The sequence below is a fragment of the Spea bombifrons genome, chromosome 8 (assembly GCF_027358695.1).
Source record: "Spea bombifrons isolate aSpeBom1 chromosome 8, aSpeBom1.2.pri, whole genome shotgun sequence".
In the NCBI taxonomy this organism is placed as follows: domain Eukaryota; kingdom Metazoa; phylum Chordata; class Amphibia; order Anura; family Pelobatidae; genus Spea; species Spea bombifrons.
Window position 1 is genome coordinate 46966772 of NC_071094.1, and position 27332 is coordinate 46994103.

Consider the following 27332-nt stretch of genomic DNA (forward strand, 5'->3'; position numbering starts at 1 on the left):
TAACCGTACGTGCTGATTGGATAGCTTTAGAGACGGTATTATTAACAATGGCCTCCATTAAGGCCTAAGGGGGAAATCGCCCTCTATATCCGAATCAGAACAGTAAGCATCCATGTAGGCAGAACGTGAGGAGTTATTAGACCTCAGATAATTATAATTAAAAACCATAAGTCATATAATGAAAGACTAAGCTCCTGCGTGCAGGGCCCACCTCACCAGTTGTCTCTGTTAGTCAATTTGTTATGTTACATACTACGTGTTATGTCCTGTCTACCCATTGTACAGCGCTACGGAATTTGATGGCGCTATATAAAACATAATAAACAGAAAGTAGGTAGAACCTAAGGAAATACAATTCTAGGACGTATGCTGTAAAATATACCGTGCAAAACTCAATGCTCTGCTGGAAAATGGGACAAAAGCACCGACAGCAGCGCTTCCCTCGGCGAGCAGCTGTGAGCGAGAGCTGGCAGGAAAAAAAATGGAGTCCGAGTAAAAGAATAGGGGAAAAAAGTGAATTCTCTAGTGAGCAGCTGCTTCATAAGGCGACAGGTGGCCAGCAACAATCTGTCAACCAGCAGAACCACGAGACAAACCCTAATCCAAAGCCTAACAAACAGAGAAAAAGGGCCGGGGCAGGACAGAGGCAAAGCAGGAACCTACAGGAATAAAGCACAGCGAACAAGTACGCTGACCGACTAATTCATATGAACAACAATAATAATAATATAATAATAATAATCATAATAATGATAATATAATAATACACATAATAATGATAATAACATAATAATGATAATAGAGTAACCCCGCAGTCGGCGCCCGCTCCCTTTCTTCACAGAGGAGGCAGAACGTGGAGGAAAACACAGATACTTCCAAGTTTTATTTATCTGAATGCTTAACATATTCTCTGCATAAATAGAGAAAAGTGAAAACTGCAATATGGAAACCGGATAGAGCCATATTGACCAAAAGAGACCTTTAGTCAAAGTTGAAAGGGTCTTTTGGACCAAGATTTGGGGATTTCAGAGATCTTTCTTCTTGTTTCCATCTGAGGAAGAGACTTCTGAGGTCCCGAAGCTCTTGCACCTTGACATCTTTTTCTAGTTTGGCCCAATAAAAAGGTATCAACTTTCACTAAAGACTCCGACCAATATGTGAAAGCATGTGATATTCCACAGTCATCACGCCTGCCATTAACCCACGCTCTCCCTACACATTATGTGCGTTTTGGGGTTGAAGGTGGGCCCCTGCAGCCTTATGAGTTTGGAGCATGGAGCTGGCGCCTGGATGAGGGTCATCGTTTTATGTGATGGAGCTGAGCTGTTGGGTCACTGACTCCATATGCTGTTACAAAATGAACAAACTAACACGTGAGCCAAACATGAACACGGCCTCCCACCGGGACGCTCACAGGAACTTAAATCTCACAACAGGTGACGCCGAGCATCAGAATCACTGAAGGTCACAATGAAATCTCAACGCTGACTCTCCATCGGGGGCATCACTCGATGAAACCGCAAATCTGTCCACGCAGAGCTTCCGTGGCCACACTTCCTGAAAACTTGCACTCAGCTGAGAGTAGAAACGTGACTTCACTCGTTGGTACTGATCCGATAAGGCCTGTTCCAGGGAGAGACAGACAGAGGGAGAGCTAAACAGACTACTCACAGTGACATTAAACAGACCTATACCAACAAGGAGTATAGGAACTTTTGAAACACCCCCGGATTTTCTACCGTTAGATCATATCTGCCCACTGTCCTGTGGTTTACTGACCAGGGTTACTGTGTGCCTTCCTGACATACAGAGGCTGCTTATAGTTAGTAATTAATAAGACCGAGGATGGTGCTTACAGTTTTTATATGACCTGGGTGAATCTGATGGCCGGCCCGACATACATATTTAGCTGGTGCTCCGATGGCATCAATTGAGATGGCGAAAGGACTTGCGCATTCTTGCGCATGCTGTACGTACCTTAGCTTGATGATAGCAGGGTGGCCCTCGTGGTCTCCCAGATACACCCTGAAGACTCAGGTAGTACGTGAGCATCACTCCTTTACAGAGCCGGCTAGTTTGGCCCTCATTGCCAGCCGGGGAGCTGCAAACACAAAGCCAGGGAAGGTCCTGCTGATGCGATTCATTCATTTCTCATTCAACCTCACAAGTGTCCCAAGTGAAGCTTAACAGTCCCGTGGCCTCTTGGACACGATTTTACCTGCTGTGTGCGGAGAGCTTAACTTTCTATGCTACAGAAAACATTATCGTCACGGCTGAGGGTGAGGCGAGTGATCCAGACAGTATTTGCAGCTTTCGTGTGGCGACCCTAACCCAATCACTTTACTCGCCCACAATAAATAGAATAACTCCTAACCTTTCTGTAACAAAATGAAAAAGAAATGCGGTGCGGAGAATCACTAAACCCAAGACTAAAAGAGGAAAGCAAGGCATCAGCCAACCCAGAAAGGGTTACACGGCCAATGTTTACTATACAGGAGACTCAAACACATGAACTCATGCCCCCTTTCTTCACCCTCGCACCCCTCAGGCCACTGATTTCTTGTAACAGTTCTCCAAAATGTTTAGTTAAGATTTTCAGCTCCTGCCGCGCGACTCGCTGTGATTACATCGATGAGTGCCGTTGAATTTACTTACCCCTCCGCCTGTCTGCCAGTCGCCCCATCTGTAACCTCCACACGGTCATCGCCTTTACACCAGTTCAGGCTGAGCGTGATGTGCGTGGTCTGGGGGTGGCGAGAACAGATCCGTGGCCCCTTCATCACATACGGGACATGTATGCTGTACGACGGAAACAGACTCAGATCCACGGAAGGCTGCAGACGGCTCTCGACAGCGTTAACGAAGGACTCCACTTCCTGGTCACCATCCCCTAAACATCAAGAACGGCAGAGATGAGGACGGAGAATGCGCCGGAAGCGGCCGGTTCTTTATAAAAAACATAAGGAACTAAAACGGCACCAATGGCAATAAACGCACAGATTCATGCAAGTAAAAAAACATAGAACAGCGAGCAGCACCGGAATTCATCAATCGTTCGCCTGTTCCAAAACCAACTTTATATTTACTTTATATTTTAAAAATTCTATTGTAAAACCAGAACCGAATATTAGAAATTATATCCCCAGAAATCATTTGCAAATCTTACGTTTTTGATAAAATAAGAAAAATGTCCGGGCAGAAGGTGCCATCGCGGGATATTCAGCTAATATCAGATATAAATATTCATACCGCGAAAAGGCAAACCCCGGGGAGCTTCTGCTGCAGGAGGAGCTCGGCCAGCCCTGTATAATGTATACTTAAATAACGCTAGCCAGCCTCTTATATTGCATGCCCTGTATGATAATTAAATCAGTGCGCTGGCCCTGTATAATGTGTAGATAAATCAGTGACCGGCCCTGTATAATGTGTAGATAAATCAGCGAGCCGGCCTCCTGTATAATGTGTAGATAAATCAGCGAGCCGGCCCCTGTATAATGTATAGATAAATCAGCGAGCCGGCCCCTGTATAATGTATAGATAAATCAGCGAGCCGGCCCCTGTATAATGTATAGATAAATCAGTGACCGGCCCCTGTATAATGTAAAGATAAATCAGTGACCGGCCCCTGTATAATGTATAGATAAATCAGTGACCGGCCCCTGTATAATGTATAGATAAATCAGCGACCGGCCCCCTGTATAATGTATAGATAAATCAGCGACCGGCCCCTGTATAATGTATAGATAAATCAGTGACCGGCACCTGTATAATGTATAGATAAATCAGTGACCGGCCCCTGTATAATGTATAGATAAATCAGTGACCGGGCCCCTGCATAATGTATAGATAAATCAGTGACCGGCCCCCTGTATAATGTATAGATAAATCAGTGACCGGCCCCCTGTATAATGTGTAGATAAATCAGCGAGACGGCCTCCTGTATAATGTATAGATAAATCAGTGACCGGCCCCCTGTATAATGTATAGATTAATCAGTGACTGGCCCCTGTATAATGTATAGATAAATCAGTGACCGGCCCCCTGTATAATGTATAGATAAATCAGTGACTGGCCCCCTGTATAATGTATAGATAAATCAGTGACCGGCCCCTGTATAATGTATAGATAAATCAGCGAGCCAGCCTCCTGTATAATGTATAGATAAATCAGTGACTGGCCCTGTATAATGTATAGATTAATCAGTGACTGGCCCTGTATAATGTGTAGTTAATGCAGGGGGAATTGTTTATGCATTATACAGGGCATGTAATTTATACTGGGATAGTTCTTGCACTGTATACATGAATCCACTACGTTTTAGTAAAAGAGCCGCGGAGTTCTCTGGTGTCTCAGGTTTGTGTAAAGAGGTGGAGGCAGGTTGTGAGAGCCCAGTCAGAGATGGTCCAACAGATGCAAGTCTCTTCCTGACCAGAAGACTTTGCAGACTTGCTGGCTGTTACAAAAATGTCTGCAAGTGTGTCTGATCCTTAAAGAGTAGTGGATGTAGGTCCCTGAGTGGATCTATTAAGTGGTGAAGAAGAGACCACTGAGGTCCTGAAAGCTTAGTTTTCATCTTCTAACTCAGCAGTATGTATTTCCCCTACCGAGGTCTATGAAGACAAAGCAGAGAGAGCGCCAAGGAACGAAAGAGCTGCAGCGAGCGAATGGATAATTACCGCAGACAATGCTGGTGATATAAAGAGGTTCTACCGTCTGACTCAGGAGGGCTCCCTGGACCCCCAGTACACTCCATCTCATGAGTTTCTCAAACGCAGACATGGAGCACACGCGAGCGGCCAGCACACTGGGAAAGCAGTCCGACAGACACAGCAAAGAGCCCTTGGCATGAACATGGAGGGGGAAAGTTCTCTCTGTCCACGAACTGTAAGAGAAGAAAACACATTGAGATTTATTCATTTGGATTCTTACTACTCAATACCCCGCTAGTGAGGAAACCAACAGCTAACGCTACGCAATCCCCTCTGTCCCCTACACCTCGGGGCAGATCCCTGCAGCCCCTTCTGTCTCTCCACACGTTACTCGGGGCAGATCCCTGCAGCTATATGTTCCTCATCCGCAGCCCCCATCTATGTGTTCCTCACCCGCTGCCCCCATCTATGTGTTCCTCACCCGCTGCCCCTCATCTATGTGTTCCTCACCCGCAGCCCCCATCTATGTGTTCCTCACCCGCTGCCCCCCATCTATGTGTTCCTCACCGCAGCCCCCATCTATGTGTTCCTCACCGCAGCCCCCATCTATGTGTTCCTCACCGCAGCCCCCATCTATGTGTTCCTCACCCGCAGCCCCCATCTATGTGTTCCTCACCTGCTGCCCCTCATCTATGTGTTCCTCACCGCAGCCCCCCCATCTATGTGTTCCTCACCGCAGCCCCCCCATCTATGTGTTCCTCACCGCAGCCCCCCCATCTATGTGTTCCTCACCCGCTGCCCCGGGCTAGTCCCTCAGGAGTGTGACTGAGATACAGATGGAGGAAAATCCCAGGTTTCAGCACCAGCATGTGGCTCAGCTGAGAAGGGCAGAAGATACAGGTCTCTTTGGCCAAGGGATGCTCGCTGTGATATAAGTGCAGCTGCTTGTACAGATACCTAAGGGAGAGACGTGAAAATCAGCCCATGATCTGCGAAAAGGGTGGCTAGTCTGTACAGCTAGTGGCTCGATGTAGTGCCGCGTAACTCCTTACATTGGCCTTTGCTACAGAACACATCAGCAACATATGCGCCTCACGGAGAACAGCGTGATTTATCACAACATATTAAAGCAGTATTAATAAGAAGAAACCTGTAAACGTATCCTTGTCGTGCAGGACACCATCTTACTGCCACCTTCCACGCGGTAACTTCTTTCTCACCCTAAGAAACTTGTGGGAATTTTTTTTAATATAAATGAATTAAATAAATTTACAATTCATTACTGCTCATTTCATCCAAATATATTCATTTTAGTTCAAAATTATCTTCACGTTGTTATTATACCTCCGTAAATCATGGATTCATCTCCAAGAGCTCTCATAAAGCAGATGCATGCCCACTGATAGAAACGAGGACACCTTTTTTTCTGATACTCAATTAAAAGCTTTAATGAAGACGGCAGTAACTAAAAGTGTCTCAAAAGCTTCAGGATTTGCCGTGTCAGTTATACTATTGCCAGTCCACTTTCAACGGTCCCGGGAATTATGGATATTACCCAGGCGGAAAACCTTTCTTATACTTCACAGACCCCTCTCTCTACTGCTGCAGGGGATAATGTTAAAGACAGGGTGAAATCAGGCAAATGTCATCTGAATCTGTGATTGCCATGATGCCCCCACCAAGGAAACATTTTAACCCCTTCAGTCCCCTATGGACGTACCGGTACACCCAAAAAACGCATCCCAAGAATCCCCTATGGACGTACCGGTACGTACTGCCCTTCTTGCAGCGGCAGATGTTTGACAGCCTGAACTCCCCCTGACAGCAGAAGCCGCCATCGCCGGCTTTCTGTCTGATCTGATGTAAGCTGTTACATTTTAAACTGCCCGATTGGGCGATTGGGCATTCCCTTCCGGCACAATCTCTATGCACGTCTGTGAGGACTTGCATAGAGATCACAGTGTGATCGGTGCAGGGGGATCGCGGGGAGGAGAGTGAGAAACCATGTTTCTCACCTTCCTCCCATGCTGAAAAAAGAAACGAGGAAAAAAAAACATTAATACAATAAATAATAATTAAAAACAATAAAGTGAGCTAAGTGATGTCATTGTTCAAGATGTCCCTAAGAGGACCTCTAACCATTTTTTTAAAAGAAAATTATACAAAAAAATACAAAAAATTTGAATATATATATATATATATATAAAGAAAAAATAAAGTGAGCTAAGTGATGTCATTGTGACATCACTTGCATTAATGACATGTTCAAGAGGTCCCTAACCATTAAAAAAATATATATAATACATAAAAAATATATAAAAAAAATAAAAAATTAACCCCTTAAGGACAATAGGCTGTCCCTAAACCCATTGAAAACAATGCATTTTGAGGTCATTAAGGGGTTAAAAAAACCTTACATCCCATTGCCCTAACACAGTATAACCCTCCTGCCCCCGTTCACAACCCACAAACCCGTTAAGCCATAAGCATAAAAATTCTACAAAAAATGTACACCTTATAGTATGTTCCCTGGTGCTGGGAAAGCATGGAAAATCTATATAAATTAGGCATTTCTGAAATCAGGACACCTGAATTGCTAAAGTTGGAGGGGATTTTCCATCACTTTACCTAATTTTGTAAGGATTCAGAGGGAAAATTGAAAAATTTTTCGCTAGTTTTTACTAAATTTCTCATTCTCAATTTTCAACCAATCATCCAACTCTGGTATCATAAGAAAGCTCTATCTCTCCTCGAAAAAACAATATATAGTTTACACGGGTACCCCCACCCCGATGAGAATGTAAATACTGGAGAGGAAGGTGTCCTCTGGGATCTCCTAAGAAACACTATGCTTGATCCAGGCATCCTCGTTCTTGCAAATGGATCTCATTAGATCCGGTTGCCAAGTATATTGAGGGCAATGGTTATACCCTTTGACATCTCTTCAGCCTTTGACAAAGTTGACCACCTACAAACCCTTCATGCTCATGGCATCCATGACAGTTCTTTCCTGGCTCAAATCCTACCTCTGCTGATGTTCCTCAGGGCTCAGTTCTTCGGCCTCTACTCTTCTCCATCTATATATCTTCCCTTGGACAACTCATATCTTCCAATACCACCTATACGCAGACATCACCCTAATTTCCTCGCCTGACCTTTCACACACTCTAACTCGCCTTACCGACTGGCTTTCTGGAATTGCATCATAGATGGCGTTGCTTTATATCTCGGAGACTGTGTCAGGCTTCAGGTCTCGCTTCCCATAGGCGCTGAGCACCTTTACATGGCATTTTTGGCAGGGCTCCTTTTTCACATCGTGGTGGAAGCATGTGATGTGCGCACCCGCGATTAGGCTGTCTGGGGGCATGCACCTGGAAGCACTGAGGCGGCACCGCTGGAGATGCCCCGAGAAGGGGGAATAGTATAGTAGCACACAGCTGACTCACACCCAGATTAATTGGCATTCACGGATCTTCCTCTTCTTCAGTGCATGGTACATAAAGCGCTCCCTCCTTCGGTGCCACTGCCATGCCCAAAAATGTTACGTGTATGTTGGGCCTGAACAGCAGCCTATAGACAACACAATCCTATTATGTTTCTCAGTGTAGCTTGCGTGTGCCCAAACTCACCGTACTAATGCCCGCCGTGCCACCACTAAGGCATGGCAGTCGTGCAGCAGGAGACCGTTGTACTGCTGCCATCCCTGGTAACATGTGCTCCCTGTGCCAAGCGCTATAACCTCATACATTTCCCCTTTCGCTTCGTCCCACTGCACCTCTGCGGAAGACACATTGAAAGACATAACTCAATCTCAATTTCTATTTATTTATATAGACATGCACAGGAGGCACACGTGGACATGCTTACACACACACACACACACACACACACACTTCTAGAGGAAGGTGGAACGACCGTGCAGCGCTCACCTCTCTCCAGGAGGAACGCTGCCAAATCGCCCCTATGGCTGTAATACCTGGAGTCACTCAACAGCCGGCGAAAGGCTTCACTTACCAGAGCCGCGCATCTCTGGTCATGTTTGATGGTTATATCTGGGAGAGAAATACCAAAGTGCACTATTAGACATCTCTGATGGATCTCCTTATATCTGTCTAACCTTTCCTGCTCTGTCAGCTTCTCTGGTGAGATCTCATCACCTCTTCCACTTTCGGCCCTCTGCTGTGCTCTCTTTATACTTCCATCTTGTCTTTCTTCATGGATGTCACAATGCTACCTGAAGCTTAAATCTTTCTAAAACTGAACTCATTATCTTCCCTCCCTCCATCTCCGCCCCAGAAACTGAATTCTCTATCACCATTAACAACACGACTATCTCTCCTACTAACCAGGCCCGATGCCTTCAGGGTCATCCTCGACTCAAACCTCTCCTTCATCCTCACATTCAGTCCCTCGCCAGATCCTGCCGCTTGTACCTAAAAAACATCTCTCTGCCCCCTCCTCACCCGAGAATCCACAAAAACCCTGCTTCATTCCTTTATCATTTCCCATCTTGGCTATCGCAACACTCTTCTGGTTGGCGCTCCACTGTCTCGACTCTCCTCTACAGTCTGTCCTAAATGCTGCTGCTAGGCTTATCTTCCTCGCACGCTGCTCCTCTTCTGCTTCCCCGCTCTGGGATCCTCCACTGCCCTCATAAAAAATGTTGCTCTACTCGATCTTTACGTTCCTCCCGTGGGCTGAGGCGCTCCTCCTCACTTAACACCTCTTCCTTTTCCCGTCTACAAGATTTCACTCGCTGTCCCCAAACCTTAGGAACCGACTTCCACCGATCCTCCAGCTTTCACCCTCCCCAACATTCAAAAAATATCTCAAAACGCACTTCTTCAGAGAAGCCCCCATAACCTCCCCGTCACTGATACCCCCACACTACCTCTCACCCGTCTCTGTGCCTTATACCCCCACACTACCTCTCACCCGTTACTGATACCCCCCACACTACCTCTCACCCATCACGATAACCCCCACACTACCTCTCACCCATCACCGATAACCCCACACATTACCTCTCACCCATCACTGTGCCTTATACCCCCCACACTACCTCTCCCTGTCACCGATACCCCCCACACTACCTCTCACCCGTCACTGATACCCCCACACTACCTCTCACCCATCACGATAACCCCCACACTACCTCTCACCCATAACCCCACACATTACCTCTCACCCATCACTGTGCCTTATACCCCCCACACTACCTCTCCCTGTCACCGATACCCCCCACACTACCTCTCACCCATCACCGATACCCCCCACACCACCTCTCACCCGTCTCTGTGACCCCCCACACCTGTCACTGATACCCCGCACACTACCTCTCACCCATCTCTGTGCCTTATACCCCCCACACTACCTCTCACCCATCGCTGATACCCCCACACTACCTCTCACCCATCTCTGTGCCTTATACCACCCACGCTACCTCTCACCCGTCACTGATACCCCCCACACCACCTCTCACCCATCTCTGTGCCTTATGTTTGTCACCCCATTCCCTCTAGTATGTAAGCTTGTGAGCCGAGTCGGTCCAGCTAATGTATCGGTTTGTCGGCGGGGGCTTCGTGGAATGGGCTTCCGTGGCCGAGCAGCTGCATGCAAGCCTCACACCACAAAGTGCAATGCCTAGCATCGGATGGAGGGCCTGACCTCACAAACGCTCTACTGGATGAACGGGCAGAAATTCCCACTGAAACTCCCCAAAATCTTGTGGACATCCTCCCCGGAAGAGCGGAAGCCGTTATATCTGCAAAGGGGGGGGACTTCCGATTACTGTCTGTGTATTTAGAATGTGATGTCATCAAAGCCCCTACAGGTGTAACGGTCCGGCGTCCCAATACTCGTCCATATAGTGTATTACACCCTATCAAGTACCCCCAGCAGGCAGATCCATCACCTGGAGTCCAGGGTTCATTCCGTGCGGACGGCTCCGCTCTCGCACTCTGCTTGGGAAGTTGGCTTTGTTCAGACATTTTGCAGTCCGTTTTGTCCTCTTCCATTAGTGGGATCTGAGGAGATAAACATTATATCTGAAATAAAACACCATCTCCATTCAGATTTATACCTCATCCGCCGACCGCCATACCCCCGCGGCCTCATCCGCCGACCGCCATACCCCCGCGGCCTCATCCGCCGACCGCCATACCCCCGCGGCCTCATGCGCCGACCGCCATACCCCCGCGGCCTCATGCGCCGACCGCCATAGCCCCGCGGCCTCATCCGCCGACCGCCATAGCCCCGCGGCCCCATCCGCCCAACTTTGCTAACAGCAGGGTTAGGTGGGGTAGTTACCTTCGACGATGAGCGATTCTGGCCGCAGCAGACTGACCATTGACATGCACTTCCGGCTCATGTGGACCCCGCGCAGCAAACCCGAGAGCTTCTCACATCCGATCGCGTGTTCGCAGCCAATCAGAATAGGCTGAAAATCCCGCTGCCATCGGTACAGCCAATAAGCGCCGAGTGGACATCCCGCTGCTATCTGGTGCTGGTGGCGCTTTTTGGGGTGCTCGTTACTTCTGTACCCTGTGGCGCGCGCTATTACCCTGCTGGGTACGAATGATTACTGCTGCAGCTATCATCACTTTCCTGCAGGATACTGATTTCAATTACCCCATTCCTGCAGAGGACGGAGTGATTATCATTAGTTACCCCATAAGGAGAATAATCAGACATCAGTTACCCCATTACTGCAGAGGACGGAGTGATTATCATTAGTTACCCCATAAGGCGAATAATCAGACATCAGTTACCCCATTCCCACAGGACTGATTATCGTTAGTTAACCCATAAGTAGAATAATCAGACATCAGTTACCCCATTCCCACGGGACTGATTATCATTAGTTACCCCATAAGGAGAATAACCAGACATCAGTTACCCCATTCCCACAGGACTGATTATCGTTAGTTACCCTGTTGCTGCAGGGGACTGATTGTGTTTACTTACCCCATTCCCGTGCGTGGGTAATGGGTATTGCCCACATACTGTGTGCATCACCTCTGGGTGGGGGCATTATCCCAATACAGTATGAGCTGCCCCGGAGGTTCGGCTGCCCCAGGTGTTGCACAAGTACAGTATGCCTTGTACCTAGGGTAACAGGTAATATCCTAGTAGGCCTTGGATTTCACCTAAATCTACTGCCCCTCGGGTTATCAGATAATGCCCTGGCACAGAATGTAGCTGCCCTCTGGTTGTAACAGGTATTAGCCCACTGCAATATCTACTACCACTAGGGTTACCGCTTAATGACTCAGGACAGTATGAATTTTCCCTGGGGTAACAATACTTCAGTAAGTGAGGACTACCCTGGAGGTAATAGGTATTGTTCTTTACAGTATCAGGGGCCTTAGGGTAACAGGGCATTGCCCCGGTACAGTATGAGTCAGAGCTGAAACAACTAATCGGCTAAATCGATAATAATCCATAATGGTTGGTCGATCGATTAGTTTGGTCTGGGTACAGCATGCGCTATTGTTTTAAAGTTTAACTTACTTCTGACAGATCCTACTTCGCAGCTGAGAAGACGCGCCCGGCCGCTGTGAGGTATGAATGACTCCCACCCGTCAGTCTCATCCGATTCCTATCATTAACCCCCTCCCACCCTCCGGTCTGCAAATTCCATAAACGCCGGGGGTAATATACAAATACCTCTGTACAATATGAAGTGCCCCTGGGCTAATAAGTAAATACCCCTGTACAATATGAAGTGCCTCTGGGGTAATAGGTAAATACCCCTGTACACTGCATTTTATGGCAAAGAGCACAACATTCAGGGGGGCGGGGCTACGGGGCCCTGCTATTTGAGAAAGTGGGCGCGGCTTTGGGAGCCGCCTGCTGGGCATTCTCCCGGGCTCGGATTCGTGTAATGTTTGACATATGGGAGTGGTTATCAGCTAGCGGGGCGTGGACTTTGCTGGCTCTCCCTTTCCTGCTTCTCTGAGTCATTTGTCCCGCAGCCGCCGCCCAATCTGCACCGAACCCGGAACAAGGAATCGAGCCGGACACACGAAGCGCAGAAAACCGGGAGCGGAGGTCTGTTAAGCTTGAAGCATGTGTGTGTTTGTTAGACCCAGTATGCCATCTACACCCCAGTATACTATATCCATCCCAGTACCCCCCTCCCAGTATTCTAGATACACCTCAGTACCCCCGCTCACAGTATTCTAGATACACCTCGGTATCCCCCCTCCCAGTATTCTAGATAAACCTCGGTATCCCCCCTCCCAGTATTCTAGATACACCTCGGTATCCCCCTCCCAGTATTCTAGATACACCTCGGTACCCCCCCCCAGTATTCTAGATACACCTCGGTATCCCCCTCCCAGTATTCTAGATACACCTCGGTATCCCCCCTCCCAGTATTCTAGATATACCCTTTGGGCTGTTGTAGTTTTGGGGAGAGGCAATTACGAAGTCCCTTATCTTTTGCTATGAGGGATTAGGGTAATTTCTACCCCACCGGGATCCGTTCTGTGCTCCTGTCATGCCTCCCAGTCACTTTAATTAATATTTGCCAGTGCTGGTTATTGTAGGGTTAAATGACTTGGGACTGTCTGGAGACCCCCATGTGGAGGTTAATCCTTGGTGGGTTTTTACCCTGCTTGGGATGGCTATTAGGCATCCAGGGCATTAAATAGCATCCTGTCTGCCGTTATCTGTCACTGGCCAAACTGGTTGTGCTGGGCGGATGGGTGTGCTGTGGCCTGGGGGTAGTTGTAGCAGGTTTTCACTTAAGGGAGGGGGGCTCACACCTGGTTGCATTCTTGCAAACCTGCAGAACAGGTACACACATACACACACACACACACACACCCACCCATATATATATATATACACATACATACATACATACACACATACACGCATACATACACAAATACATACACACACGCATATATATATATATATATATATATATATATATATATATATATACACGCACACACGCACATACATACACACACACACACACACACATATACACGCACACCCCTATGACCCTGTATAATATGTGTCTGTAAGCATTTGCATTAACCCCACGAGGGTCTGTGCCATGCGAGGCTAACGGTGCTGCTTGAGAGCGCTGTGTAGGGACGAAGGGTGTGGGGGGGGATTTGCATGGTTATTTGCCTCCTGGATAAGTGGCTTCTCCCAATGTGATTGGTTCAGGAAGCCTTTGGAGGAGGTAGAAGGGATCCTGGTTAATCACAGAATCCGTTACACATGTTTTGCCACGAGCTGCCACTGAGCTCGGCTCTGTTGAGGTGAAATAGTCTCAGATTTACCCAACGAGACACGTGGCTCAGTGGCCGATGAAGAAGAAAGGATGTACAGGGCTGCATGCGGCCCTTCACGCGTTATTATTACTGCACCGCATCGGCCCTTGGCCCTGTGCGGCACGTTCAGCCCTCCAGCAGCATTCACTGCAGGGGCATGTACAGCTTCTTGTAATAAGCCCATATAATACAATGCAATATATTATATGGCCCAAACTGGGAGCCACTGGGAAAGCAAAGTTATACTGGAACGTGAGTGGTTGCTCAGTCCACAGGGCAGAAAAACAAGCATCGTCGTCAGCCGAGAGAAAAGCAGGACGGGCCGTTTGGCGCCAATAGGTGAAATATTGAGTCTTTAGAGTCTGGTGATCTTGTTTGCTTTTGGCTTGACAGTAAAACTGGGTGAGCTTCGGGTTGTGGATTTAGTCACACAATGGCTTCCTTCCCTTAGGGGATGGAGTCTGGGTGCGGGCGGCATTTGTATCCAGAAGCCTTTCCCTGAAATTTACCGCAGAGGTGGGGGCATAAAAGAGAACTTGGTTTTGGCAAAGAGATTGAAGTACGCCGGCACGGACCTCCCAGCGCTGAACAGAGGCTTTGATCGAATCAAACAGTCTTTCACCGAGAATAACTGCTTGTTCGCACCTCGCACTCTCAGCCACACCAGCATATGTTCAAACACACATACCACTCTCGGCCACACCAGCATACATTCAAACACACATACCACTCTCAGCCACACCAGCATACATTCAAACACACATACCACTCTCAGCCACACCAGCATACATTCAGACACACATACCACTCTCAGCCACACCAGCATACATTCAAACACACATACCACTCTCAGCCACACCAGCATACATTCAGACACACATACCACTCTCAGCCACACCAGCATACATTCAAACACACATACCACTCTCAGCCACACCAGCATACATTCAAACACACATACCACTCTCAGCCACACCAGCATACATTCAAACACACATACCACTCTCAGCCACACCAGCATACATTCAAACACAAATGACACTCTCAGCCACACCAGCATACATTCAAACACACATACCGCTCTCGGCCACACCTGCATACATTCAGACACACATACCGCTCTCAGGCACACCAGCATACATTCAGACACACATACCGCTCTCGGCCACACCTGCATACATTCAGACACACATGCCACACTCACTGGTGTACATGAAACACGCATACCACTTTGTCAGACTAATGGTACACACGCAAAGGTACACATCAGTCATCACAGCCAGATAACACAAGTCACTCTCAGCCAACCCCACAACCAGCTTTTCTAGAAGGCAGCGCTCCTTCTCCCATTCACTGCAAGCTGCCGCACCGCTAGAATAGGGTCAGGTGACCTAGCCGAGTACCAGAATGTTGATAGCCATGTGATGCCGGGGTCATGCCCCCACAAGCCGGCCCTTTACGTTCTGAGCTGAACTGGAGCCAGAATTGTGAGATTCTTATCTTTGACACTAATGTCACCTGTCCACACCTTAAAGGCCTGTAGAAAATAAAATCAAAGACTTGCCCCCCCCTTCCCCTCTCGCCTTCCCACCCCTAGTTTTCACTCTTCCAATCCGACCCTTCTCTGGACCCGGAATCAGCTGGCGCCCAGTCAATAAAATGTGAAGGGTAACGGCGCGGCAAAAACACCAGCTCTGGAATGGAACTTGCCATTATTAATAATAATATTACCTTGTGTTAATGAAGCAACAACTAAGTACACAGTGCTGTACCAGGAGAGGAGGCTGAAGACGTTTTTGGTTTGATTGTGGGATGGGTTTATACTCCAGGCCGCAGACCGAATGGAATAGAAGCGGTACTAACACGCTTTGGTGTAATGTCTTCTACTCCTCCTCTCTTTCTAGGTTTCATCTAATCATGTTCCTGATCAACCAGTATATGGGAGGAGGCCGCGGAGGTGGATTCGGAGGTGGAGGTGGAGGCTTTAACGCATCTGGAGTCCTGGGAGGACTTTTCAACGTCATCAGGTGCGGAATTTGTGGCTTCTCCTGACCCGATCGGCATGTTAAGGCCAGTACCAGATTAAAGTGTGGCCACACCATCTGCCGATATGGAAAGTGGGGGGCCACATCTGCCCACCAGGCATTTGCCCTTTTTTGTATGATGGCTGGTCTGAGCTTGGCCACAGGGGGCAGACATTTGCTGTGTTGTTGGTGGCACTATTTATAAATGGCCAAAATAATCCAGATCCATGCATTGCTGGGATATGTGCCAGGACCTCCATGGATTTTGCTTGAGTGCCTACAAACTGACTGTGGAAAGCAGTAGAGTGGCACAGTCTTAATCACCCCGCCAGACCCTTAGAATGACTAAATTAGCATCAGCTCAGTGTGCAAATAACAAAGGCAGCCTTATAAGCGATTCGGAATATATATTAAGCAGAATGAAATCGTCTTATCCAGACGTTATCCAGACGCTAAGTTAATGATATAAAACATGATCCGTAATCTGAAACGCATTCAGATGCGACAACAAGAGATACAATGGCAATAAAATAATAAAAATATTGTATAATGATAGGTGTCGAGATGATATGATAGATAGCGATGGATGAAGAGGTAATAGATGTAGAAATGAGATAGCGATGGGTGTAAAGATAATGATCAATAGAATATTTTTGCACACTTTTACTGTCCTTTTTGGGCTGGGGGTTCTAATGTGGGTGTCTTTTGTATATTATTTCTTGCAGTGATGCTGCGGCAAACTACAGACCAGACCCTCCGGTGAGATGCCACATGCCCCCTAAACCACCCCTTCCTAATTAACCCCTCTACCGTTCCATCTGACTTTCCTCCACCCAAAAGATGAAAACTATTTGCCCCTATTCTTTACAACCTGATTTTTCTCTCTAGAGTCTGTACCTTTTCCCCGCTCTTTGTCCCTCCTGCAAGTTACTGGATGTGTTTGTTTTCTGCCCCTGGGCCCTCACCTGGGTGTCCTTCCTCCCTGTTTAGCCTCCACGTAGTCACGTTTCCACCATCGAAGCGAACGAGAGTGAAGAAGTGAGGCAGTTCCGGCGGCTCTTCAGCCAGCTGGCAGGAGAGGTGAGATTACTCTTAGTGCGTAGATGTGGATGGTTATAACGTGGGGGTTATAACCCCGTCCGTTGGTCTACAGCTTGTGCTGCAGTTCCTTTGTTATATTGTGGAGAGACTTGGTCTGAATGACCTTTTTGTCAGGGGCTGCGAGTACAGAAGTATCTGAACGTAGAAGGGTTGAACTCGATAGACTTAGGTCTTTTTTTAACCTTACGTACTATGTAACTATATGTTTTCCAGCTCGTTGAGTCTACTTTGGAAGGCAGACATCTTGCTGAACTCTTGCTTGAATGTTTTCTTGTAGGACATGGAAGTCAGTCCCTCGGAGCTGATGGGAATCCTTAACAAAGTGGTTGCAAGACGTGAGTGAGTCCCAGGGACAGGACATGGGGAGGCGTTGCTTATATGATCCGCTGCTGGGTTTCTTATTAGTTATTTATTGAGGTCCGTAGTGGATTGAATATTATGGGTCATACCATTTACCTTGCAGTACTTTGAAAGAACGTCATTCTAGCTACAGTGCTCGCATTTAAAGTATAAAACTTTAACCGATCACTGCTTGGTATTCGTATCATCGCTAACTGTTCATAGGTTATTCAGGTTATGTTTCCAGCTCTACCATCACTGAAGTCCTAGCTGGTGCTCTTCTTGCATATTACCCTTCGCTTCCCCTGCAAGATATATTATTATTCTATAGGGGTGTCGGGGTCCGATTCCCCCATTATACTGCAGGATATGTTATTATATCGGGGTGTCGGGGTCTGATCCCCCATTACTCTGCAGGATATATTATTAGTATTGGGGTGTTGAGGTCTGATCCCCCATTATACTGCAGGATATATTGGTGTTATAGCGGGGTGAGAGGGTCTGATCCCATGTTATACTGCAGGATATATTAAAGGTATTATATTGGGGTGTGAGGGTCTGATCCCCCATTATATGGAATGTTATATTATATGGGAGTGTGAGGGTCTGATCCCCCATTATATGGCACATTATATTATATGGGGGTGTGAGGGTCAGATCCCCCATTATATGGCATGTTATATTATTATTTTTGTTTTATATAGCGCCATCAAATTCCGTAGCGCTGTACAATGGGTAGACAGGACATAAGTAGTATGTAACATAACAAATTGACTAACAGAGACAACAGGTGAGGAGGGCCCTGCGCACAGGAGCTTACAATCTACTTATTAGTATTATATTGGGTAGTGAGGGTCTGATCCCCCATTATATGCCACATTATATTATTATTATATGGGTGTGTGAGGGTCTGATCCCCCATTATATGGCACGTTATATTATTATTATATGGGTGTGTCAGGGTTCGATTCCCCCCCCCCATTATATGGCACATTATATTATTATATGGTGGTGTGAGGGTCTGATGTCCCATTATATGGCACGTTATATTATTATTATATGGGTGTGTCAGGATTCGATCCCCCCCCATTATATGGCACATTATATTATTATATGGGGGTGTGAGGGTCTGATGTCCCATTATATGGCATGTTATATTATTATTATATGGGTGTGTGAGGGTCTGATCCCCCATTATATGGCACGTTATATTATTATTATATGGGTGTGTCAGGGTTCGATTCCCCCCCCCCATTATATGGCACATTATATTATTATATGGGGGTGTGAGGGTCTGATGTCCCATTATATGGCACGTTATATTATTATTATATGGGTGTGTCAGGGTTCGATTCCCCCCCCATTATATGGCATATTATATTATTATATGGGCGTGTGAGGGTCTGATGTCCCATTATATGGCATGTTATATTATTATTATATGGGTGTGTGAGGGTCTGATCCCCCATTATATGGCACGTTATATTATTATATGGGTGTGTCAGGGTTCGATTTCCCCCCCCCCATTATCTGGCACATTATATTATTATATGGGGGTGTGAGGGTCTGATGTCCCATTATATGGCACGTTATATTATTATTATATGGGTGTGTCCGGGTTCGATTTCCCCCCCCCCATTATATGGCACATTATATTATTATATGGGGGTGTGAGGGTCTGATGTCCCATTATATGGCATGTTATATTATTAGTATTATTATATTGCGGTGTGAGGGTTTTTTCTCGTTTACCGAGTGGTTGTTGGCGAATATAAGGATCTTTTTACATGTTATTGAAATAGTTATGAGTTTAAATGTTTGCGGGGTGTGAGGGTCTGATGTCCCATTATATGGCACGTTACATTATTATTATATGGGTGTGTGAGGGTCTGATTCCCCATTATTATATTATTATATGGGTGTGTCAGGGTTCGATTCCCCCCCCATTATATGGCACATTATATTATTATATGGGGGTGTGATGTCCCATTATATGGCATGTAATATTATTAGTATTATTATATTGCGGTGTGAGGGTTTTTTCTCGTTTACCGAGTGGTTGTTGGCGAACATAAGGATCTTTTTACATGTTATTAAAATAGTTATGAGTTTAAATGTTTGCGGCAGATCTGACATTTTTCGTTTCCCACTCCAGATCAGGATTTGAAGACCGATGGCTTTAGTCTGGACTCGTGCCGCAGTATGGTGGCCGTCATGGATGTATCCTTAGAATTGGTCCTTGTGGCACGGGGGTGGTTTGCTCGGAGTTGGGGTAGTGCAATCACTGGGAATATATCCAGTACTACGAGGTTTATTCATCTCTGCAGAGAGAGTGGGGATCGTCTCAGGTCCCTAAGATGATGCTGGTCCCCATCCAGTGTTTGTATGGGACTGGGCTTTGTGTGAGTTGTGTAGCCAGATGGACAATCTGGAGGATGGGGTTGGGGCAATTTCCTTTTTTAACCCTTTAAAAAGAATGGTCTGGCAGGGGGGGGTCATGCAGTGTTGGGTTCTGGTTTTGCTTTAACGTCGTCTCGCAGAGTGACAGTACCGGAAAATTGGGCTTTGAAGAGTTTAAGTATTTGTGGAACAACATCAAAAAATGGCAGGTAAAGTAATCTTGGCGAGTCTGGATGAAGGTATATTTAGTGTGAATGAAGTCATACAGTTCTGCAGGTGAGAGGCCTGAAGGATTGGAGGGGATACCTTGTGGTTTCATAACCTTCCGATCGTGTGGCCCCTCAAGATCTGCTTCTTTGTCCCTATTTAAAGTAGTGAAAAAAATAGTTGCCTCTTTTCTGAATTTCTGTGGGTTTAATATTTTTTACGCAAGTTTTGAGGCTTATTCTGTGGGTTGCTGTGATATACAGACAGACGGAACAAATGGCACACAATGTCTAGAGTTTCATTTATTTGATGTGTTGAGTAATCAAACCTGCAATCTCGCGTATGAAAGAGTTACCCCAATGAGGGGTTAAACTAAACCCTTTAAAAGGCATTATTAGGTTAAGATCAAATTAAATGTATTTGCGACCTTTGCCATCAGATTGAGGTTTTTGCACAAGGTCCAGAGCTGGATTCATAAGACGTTCCTGAGCACCCTCAGAAATCCGTTTGTGATGCCTTTCTGGTCACGTAAGGGTTTAGTCAAGATACGCTAGGGGGCGCTCATGTATTCCATTCAATGAAAATCCAAACTTATATAGGAAAAAAGAAAAAATATATAGTGTAGGTGTATAATTAAATGTGATCAGTCCTGCGTGTCGCAGATTTTGATTGAATGGAATACATGAGCGCCCCCTAGTGTACCGTGACTGAAATACCTCAACACCCGGAGAGTGTTGTTTAAGGGCTGCAGCCGTGTTTTCCATATATAAAAAGGAAAGTCCTAATTCATCATTTTTTTTCACATATTCTACCCCCTGTACTGGTTTTCATACTCTTTAAGCTCACGCGTAAGGGTTTACACGGCTCTTTCTAAGGCTCTGGGGCTTCGATAAACCCCTGCCAGAGTCATATGGATCCCTCAAGGTGTAAAATCATCCGATATGTGTCAAAGGACCTAGAACAGCATCCAGGGGCTTTCTTTGAATATCTAATAACCTTCTTACCGAGAAACATGTCCGTGAAAGGAACTCAAACCTTTGGTGTTAACTGCAGCTCCTGAGTTTATACTCAGCCAGTGAAGTATCCTCTGACACACTCCATGTGGCCCCTGAGGTGCCCCTCTCATTGTTATTATATTTTTATTCCCCAGAATATATACAAGAGATACGACACAGATCGCTCGGGGACCATAGGCAGCAATGAGCTTCCTGGAGCCTTCCAATCAGCAGGTAGCGCTCAGCCCTCTTCAGTGCTCTTAACCCTGTAATCTGCTGTAAGAGGTTGTAATTTGCCTCTTTTTGTTTAGGTTTTCAGCTGAATGGCCAGCTGTATCAGATGATCATTCGTCGTTATTCTGATGAGAAAGGAGAGATGGATTTCGATAACTTTATCTGCTGTCTGGTGCGACTGGACTCCATGTTCCGTGAGTAGCCACAGGCTGATGCCTCCTACTGCCCCCCTCTTCTGGAGCCTGAACCCTCAACTTCCAGCTTTTCCTCTTGGACGTTTTAGTGGTAGCCATGTAACAGGTTGATGGTTAGCGGAAAAGGGTTAAATTGCTTACAAGGTGGGCACCTTACACTGATTGCTATAGGCGGCCATTCTGTGTGTAGCGGCCTGCAGCATGGTTACCGACTTGATCAGCATTCACAGATCTCACATGAGCTGCCGGTCGCCACCTTCCCCTGAATGATGCTGCCCACTGCCGGTATACACGTACTGGGGCTTTAACCTCTATGGCCAGATCCATCATCTTTGTTGGGTTGGGTTTTATGATGTAATAAACACTTTTATGTGAGAGAGTGAGGAAATGAAAAAATAAAGACCTGAAAATGCACAGTTAAATAAACCTTGTCAAATCTGCCATTTTATTTTTTCCTCTAAAAGTTTTATCACATAACACTGACTTTTAAGGAGCCTTTTTTGATATTTCTCTGGCAAAAGCTTATCAATTCCTGCTTTTGTGACACATGACAATTAAAGGGGCTCTCCAGTCCTATTTTCATGTTGTATTTGAGTCGATCTTGCATGCCCTTCAGTGCATTTTACTGCAGGTATTCTTTAGGGGTTTTTTTGGCTCCTCCGCAGCTGCATCTACAGACTACATGGTGCATACCTCAGTATGCTTCTTGCACATGCTCAGTAGAACTCCCATTGCAGTCCTTTACTTGTCATTAATGGGGTACGCAGCAGCCATTCTAACGTGCAGTTGGCTTCAGTGAGTGTAACGTGCAAGAAGTGTTTATATGAATGCTTCATGATTTCAGTAAAAGCAGCTGGGGTGGAAATAAAATCACCAAGGATGCCTGCACCAGTTTGCACGCAGTAAGTTTGTTAGAGTTCATGCAAAATGGATGGGTTAAGGTTATGCTATGAAAGGTTTAGGAGTGATGCTGCATTTGGTTACATAAGCTGAACATTTTAAAGGGGCTTGTTCGCCTACAATGATGAGCACAGAGCTATAATATGGTATCTTATATTTTTGGAAATCTGTTATGGTTGGATTGTCTCTCTTTTGGTATGATTCTGGTAAATGTGCAGTTCATAGAATGACATCACACAGGTGCAATTTACCTGTATAATAAAACCCCATTTATTGGATTAATTTAGTAAGATGGGGGTTTTCGGGAAATCATTGCTCTCCCCAAGCAGCGCCTCTGGGTTTGTCTGTTCTCTCTCTGAATGTTGTGACGAATGAGTCTGTCAATTCAGATCGATGTCTTCCTTCAACCGATTTGCCTTGATCGCCTTGGACGTTCCTTGTGTCCTGACGCTTCTCTTATGCTGTTTGCTTCTAGGTGCCTTTAAAGCCCTGGATGAAGATGGAGATGGTCAGATTAAAGTGACAATTCAGGAGGTGAGTAGGCTGGGCATGAGATTGGCGAAGGCGAGAAGCTTTTATTCCTCACTATTTTAAATAATCCCAATTCTCCTACATGGTGATACTTTTTACTTTCCTCTGTCAGAGGGGTCCTAGAGGTCATCCATGCTTCTTTATACCGTAATCATATTATTTTTGGGGGAAGTGGGGTAATAACCTGAGTTTGTCTCTCTCTTGCAGTGGCTCCAGTTAACCATGTACTCGTAAGATCTGGAAGGTCTTTGGATACGGCGTTGTTTCCCCCTCTGTCTTTGATGTTTATGAGCCGGGGTTTCGTATATATTGGACTGTTTTTTTCAGCTGTTGCAAGGCAGAGACTGCATTGTCTAACATTTTGGATATCTGGGATTTGCTGCAAGTCACTGCTGCGCAGAAGCTGTTTGGGAACATTTTGTCACAAACATGTCAGGTCACAGGTATAAAAATAAAAGCCTTCAGCTCGACCGTGTCTGGGTGTTTGCGTCACACAGCGCTGAAAAGGGGCAAATGATCTCTTCGTGACACCTGTTCGGTTTAGTACTTTTCCCCACAGAATTCTAACTACTTCTGGCCTTGCAGCCTGTGACGGAACCGTCAGACGCTGCTCCTTAAGCCTAGGACAGGAAACAGAAATCCAGCATACAAAGGGTTAAACGCATAGAGCTCTTTGCATATTACCCCAAGCACCAGACAGAACTCGTATCGAGGTAAAATAGGGACCGAGTTTTATTGAAAACACACCAGTATTTAAACAGAACAAGGGGTCATTTACATACAATAGTGACAGCAAACCTCACATAGTTCTCCATTAGTCACTCCTTTGCACACGGCCCAGTATTTGCACTCAGCCCGGTAGTGGGGGGCTATAGTAGTCTGTGGAGAAGATGGTAAACACAGCCGGTTCCCTGACTTCTGGCTGAAACCTGCTGGATATCAGATCCAGGTGCAAAAATTGGCAATAGAGGTCTCTGTCCTGTAAGTCCATTGGAGAGTAAAACCACACATAACCCACAGTTATTTAGAGTGTCTGGTAATTGGGGTAACATGGCACTCTGTACCAGGTGGAAGAAGTAGTCCAAACGGACCCCCTGTACCCACCTCCCCAAAAACATCGGTAGGTATGGTATAGAGGAACGCATCGGTCACGATCTGCTTGAAACCCTGGCTGCAGGGGTTGCTAATGTTCTTTTCTGCTGTCACATACCTTGAGGGGCAGGAGGTTCATTTAAAATGCTCGTTGACCCCACCATGCAGGAAGCACACAGTTTGCTCCTCATTAATATCATTCTCTAAACAGGGTTTCCTGCACTGACTCTTCTTTCACGTTATTATTTGTCTGCCCCTATGCACTGCCCATGGAGGCAGAGGGGCAGACAAATAATAACGTGAAAGAAGAGTCAGTGCAGGAAACCCTGTTTAGAGAATGATATTAATCAATGATTAATTAATGAATGATACAAGCAGATTAAGCAGCTGCTCAGGGTCTCTTAGAGGCTGCGAGGTACAGATTCCTCCAAACATTTCTGCAGAATGAAGATACTTCTGTGCTTATGTTTAATTATTCTCTTCTATCAATAAAAAACATTTATAACTTGGCTGAACGGCTGCTTATCCCTAATTTTCCCTCGGCTGGAGAATGCAGCTGCTCTCTGGCTTTTTGCCATCCCCAAAATACACGCAGATCATAAACTGTATTTATCTGGGGCCTCTGAGCTGAGCCATGCGTGCCGGATGACATCCCATAAATTGTGACTGGAACATCCCACGAACTACAGATTTTACATGCGAAAGCAATAAAACTGCACAACTCCCGCTACATACAGCCCCCATATATATCACCCACTCCATGCTGTAATATACAGCCCCCATATCTATCACCCACTCCATGCTGTAATATACAGGCTCCATATCTATCACCCACTCCATGCTGTAATATACAGCCCCCATATCTATCACCCACTTCATGCTGTAATATACAACCCCCATATCTATCACCCACTCCATGCTGTAATATACAGCTTCCATATCGATCACCCATTCCATGCTGTAATATACAGCTCCCCATATCTATCACCCACTCCATGCTGTAATATACTGCCCCCATATATATCACCCACTCCATGCTGTAATATACAGCTTCCATATATATCACCCACTCCGTGCTTAAATATACAGCTCCCCATATCTATCACCCACTCCATGCTGTAATATACTGCCCCCATATTTATCACCCACTCCATGCTGTAATATACAGCCACCATATATATCACCCATTCCATGCTGTAATATACAGCCGCCATATATATATCACACACTCCATGCTGTAATATACAGCCCTCATATATATCACACGCTCCATGCTGTAATATACAGCCCTCATATATATATCACACACTCAATGCTGTAATATACAGCCCTCATATATATCACACGCTCCATGCTGTAATATGCAGCTCCCATATATATCACCCACTCCATGCTGTAATAAACAGCCTCCATATCTATCACCCACTCCATGCTGTAATATACAGCCGCCATATATATCACCCAGGCCATGCTGTAAAATACAGCCGCCATATATATCACCCAGGCCATGCTGTAATATACTGCCCCCATATATATCACCCACTCCATGCTGTAATATACAGCACCCATATATATCACACACTCCATGCTGTAATATACAGCCCTCATATATATATCACACACTCCATGCTGTAATATACAGCCCTCATATATATCACCCACTCCATGCTGTAATATACATCCACCATATACCGGTATATCACGCACTCCATGCTGTAATATACTGGCCCATATATATCACGCACTCCTTGCTGTAATATACAGCCCCCATATATATCACGCACTCCATGCTGTAATATACATCCACCATATATATCTCCCACTCCATGCTGTAATATACAGCCCCCATATATATCACCCACTCCATGCTGTAATATAAAGCCCCCATATATATCACCCACTCCATGCTGTAATATACAGCCGCCATATATATCACCCAGGCCATGCTGTAATATACTGCCCCCATATATATATATCACCCACTCCATGCTGTAATATACAGCCCCCATATATATCACACACTCCATGCTGTAATATACAGCCCTCATATATATCACACGCTCCATGCTGTAATATGCAGCCCCCATATATATCACGCACTCCTAGCTGTAATATACTGCCCCATATATATCACGCACTCCTTGCTGTAATATATAGCCCCCATATATATCACGCACTCCATGCTGTAATATACATCCACCATATATATCACGCACTCCATGCTGTAATATACAGCCCCCATATATATCACCCACTCCATGCTGTAATATGCAGCACCCATATATATCACCCACTCCATGCTGTAATATATATCCACCGTATATATCACCCACTCCATGCTGTAATATACAGCCCCCATATATATCACGCACTCCATGCTGTAATATACAGCCCCCATATATATCACGCACTCCATGCTGTAATATACAGCCTCCATATATATCACCCACTCCATGCTGTAATATACAGCCCCCATATATATCACGCACTCTACTTAAAGAGAGGTTTTTCACATTGTTGTATAACATGGTTATACACACAAACACTTTTACAGTCACTTACTAATTCACACTTTAATTCAGACAATTCATCTACACATTAACTCATGCTCTCCCTCATTCAGACAATTCATCCACACATTAACTCATGCTCTCCCTCATTCAGACAATTCATCCACACATTAACTCATGCTCTCCCTCATTCAGATAATTCATCCACATATTAACTCATGCTCTCCCTCATTCAGATAATTCATCCACATATTAACTCATGCTCTCCCTCATTCAGACAACTCATCCACATATTAACTCATGCTCTCCCTCAGACAATTCATCCACATGTTAACTCATGCTCTCCCTCAGACAATTCATCCACATGTTAACTCATGCTCTCCCTCATTCAGACAACTCATCCCCATATTAACTCATGCTCTCAATCATTCAGACAACTCATGCTCTCCCTCATTCACTCAATGCATCCACACATTAATTCACACTCTTTACTTATATCTACCCCCTCTCCTTCCCTTATCACTTTCTAACCCCTCTCCTTCCCTTATCACTTTCTAACCACCTCTCCCTCCCCTATCACTTTCTAACCCCTCTCCTTCCCTTATCACTTTCTAACCCCTCTCCTTCCCTTATCACTTTCTAACCTCCCTCCCTTATCACTGTCTAACCCCTCTCCCCCTTTGTAGTTCTCTCACCTTGAGGTCCAGCGATGGGAGCACAAGGCTTCTGTCTTCCTGCACTGCCCACTGCTGAGCGCCGTAATATGACGCCGTATTCCGGCGCTCAGCAGTGAAGCAGCGGGCACCAGCGAGCAGCTTTTAAACACTGTCTTTTTTTTTTTTTATGCGGGGGAGAACGAG

General features: G+C 45.8%; 2 protein-coding genes across 2 annotated transcripts; one reads left to right on the forward strand and one right to left on the reverse strand.

Annotated features, from left to right (window-relative positions):
* Positions 1-1310: 1310 nt before the first annotated feature.
* LOC128503969 (adenosine deaminase domain-containing protein 2-like) lies at positions 1311-9158 on the reverse strand. Its single transcript, XM_053474166.1, has 8 exons — positions 9113-9158; positions 8579-8860; positions 8279-8426; positions 5442-5606; positions 4677-4882; positions 2656-2890; positions 1978-2101; positions 1311-1623 (listed from the first exon to the last, which is right to left on the reverse strand). Exons 1-8 carry the CDS (start codon positions 9156-9158, stop codon positions 1456-1458), a joined length of 1374 nt encoding a protein of 457 aa, XP_053330141.1. The 3' UTR covers positions 1311-1455.
* A 3420-nt stretch (positions 9159-12578) lies between these two features.
* CAPNS1 (calpain small subunit 1) lies at positions 12579-23340 on the forward strand. Its single transcript, XM_053472622.1, has 11 exons — positions 12579-12694; positions 15848-15972; positions 16695-16728; positions 16960-17049; positions 17348-17405; positions 19565-19629; positions 19950-20018; positions 21167-21245; positions 21323-21439; positions 22815-22873; positions 23078-23340. Exons 2-11 carry the CDS (start codon positions 15863-15865, stop codon positions 23102-23104), a joined length of 708 nt encoding a protein of 235 aa, XP_053328597.1. The 5' UTR covers positions 12579-12694; positions 15848-15862; the 3' UTR covers positions 23105-23340.
* The last annotated feature ends 3992 nt before the right edge of the window (positions 23341-27332 follow it).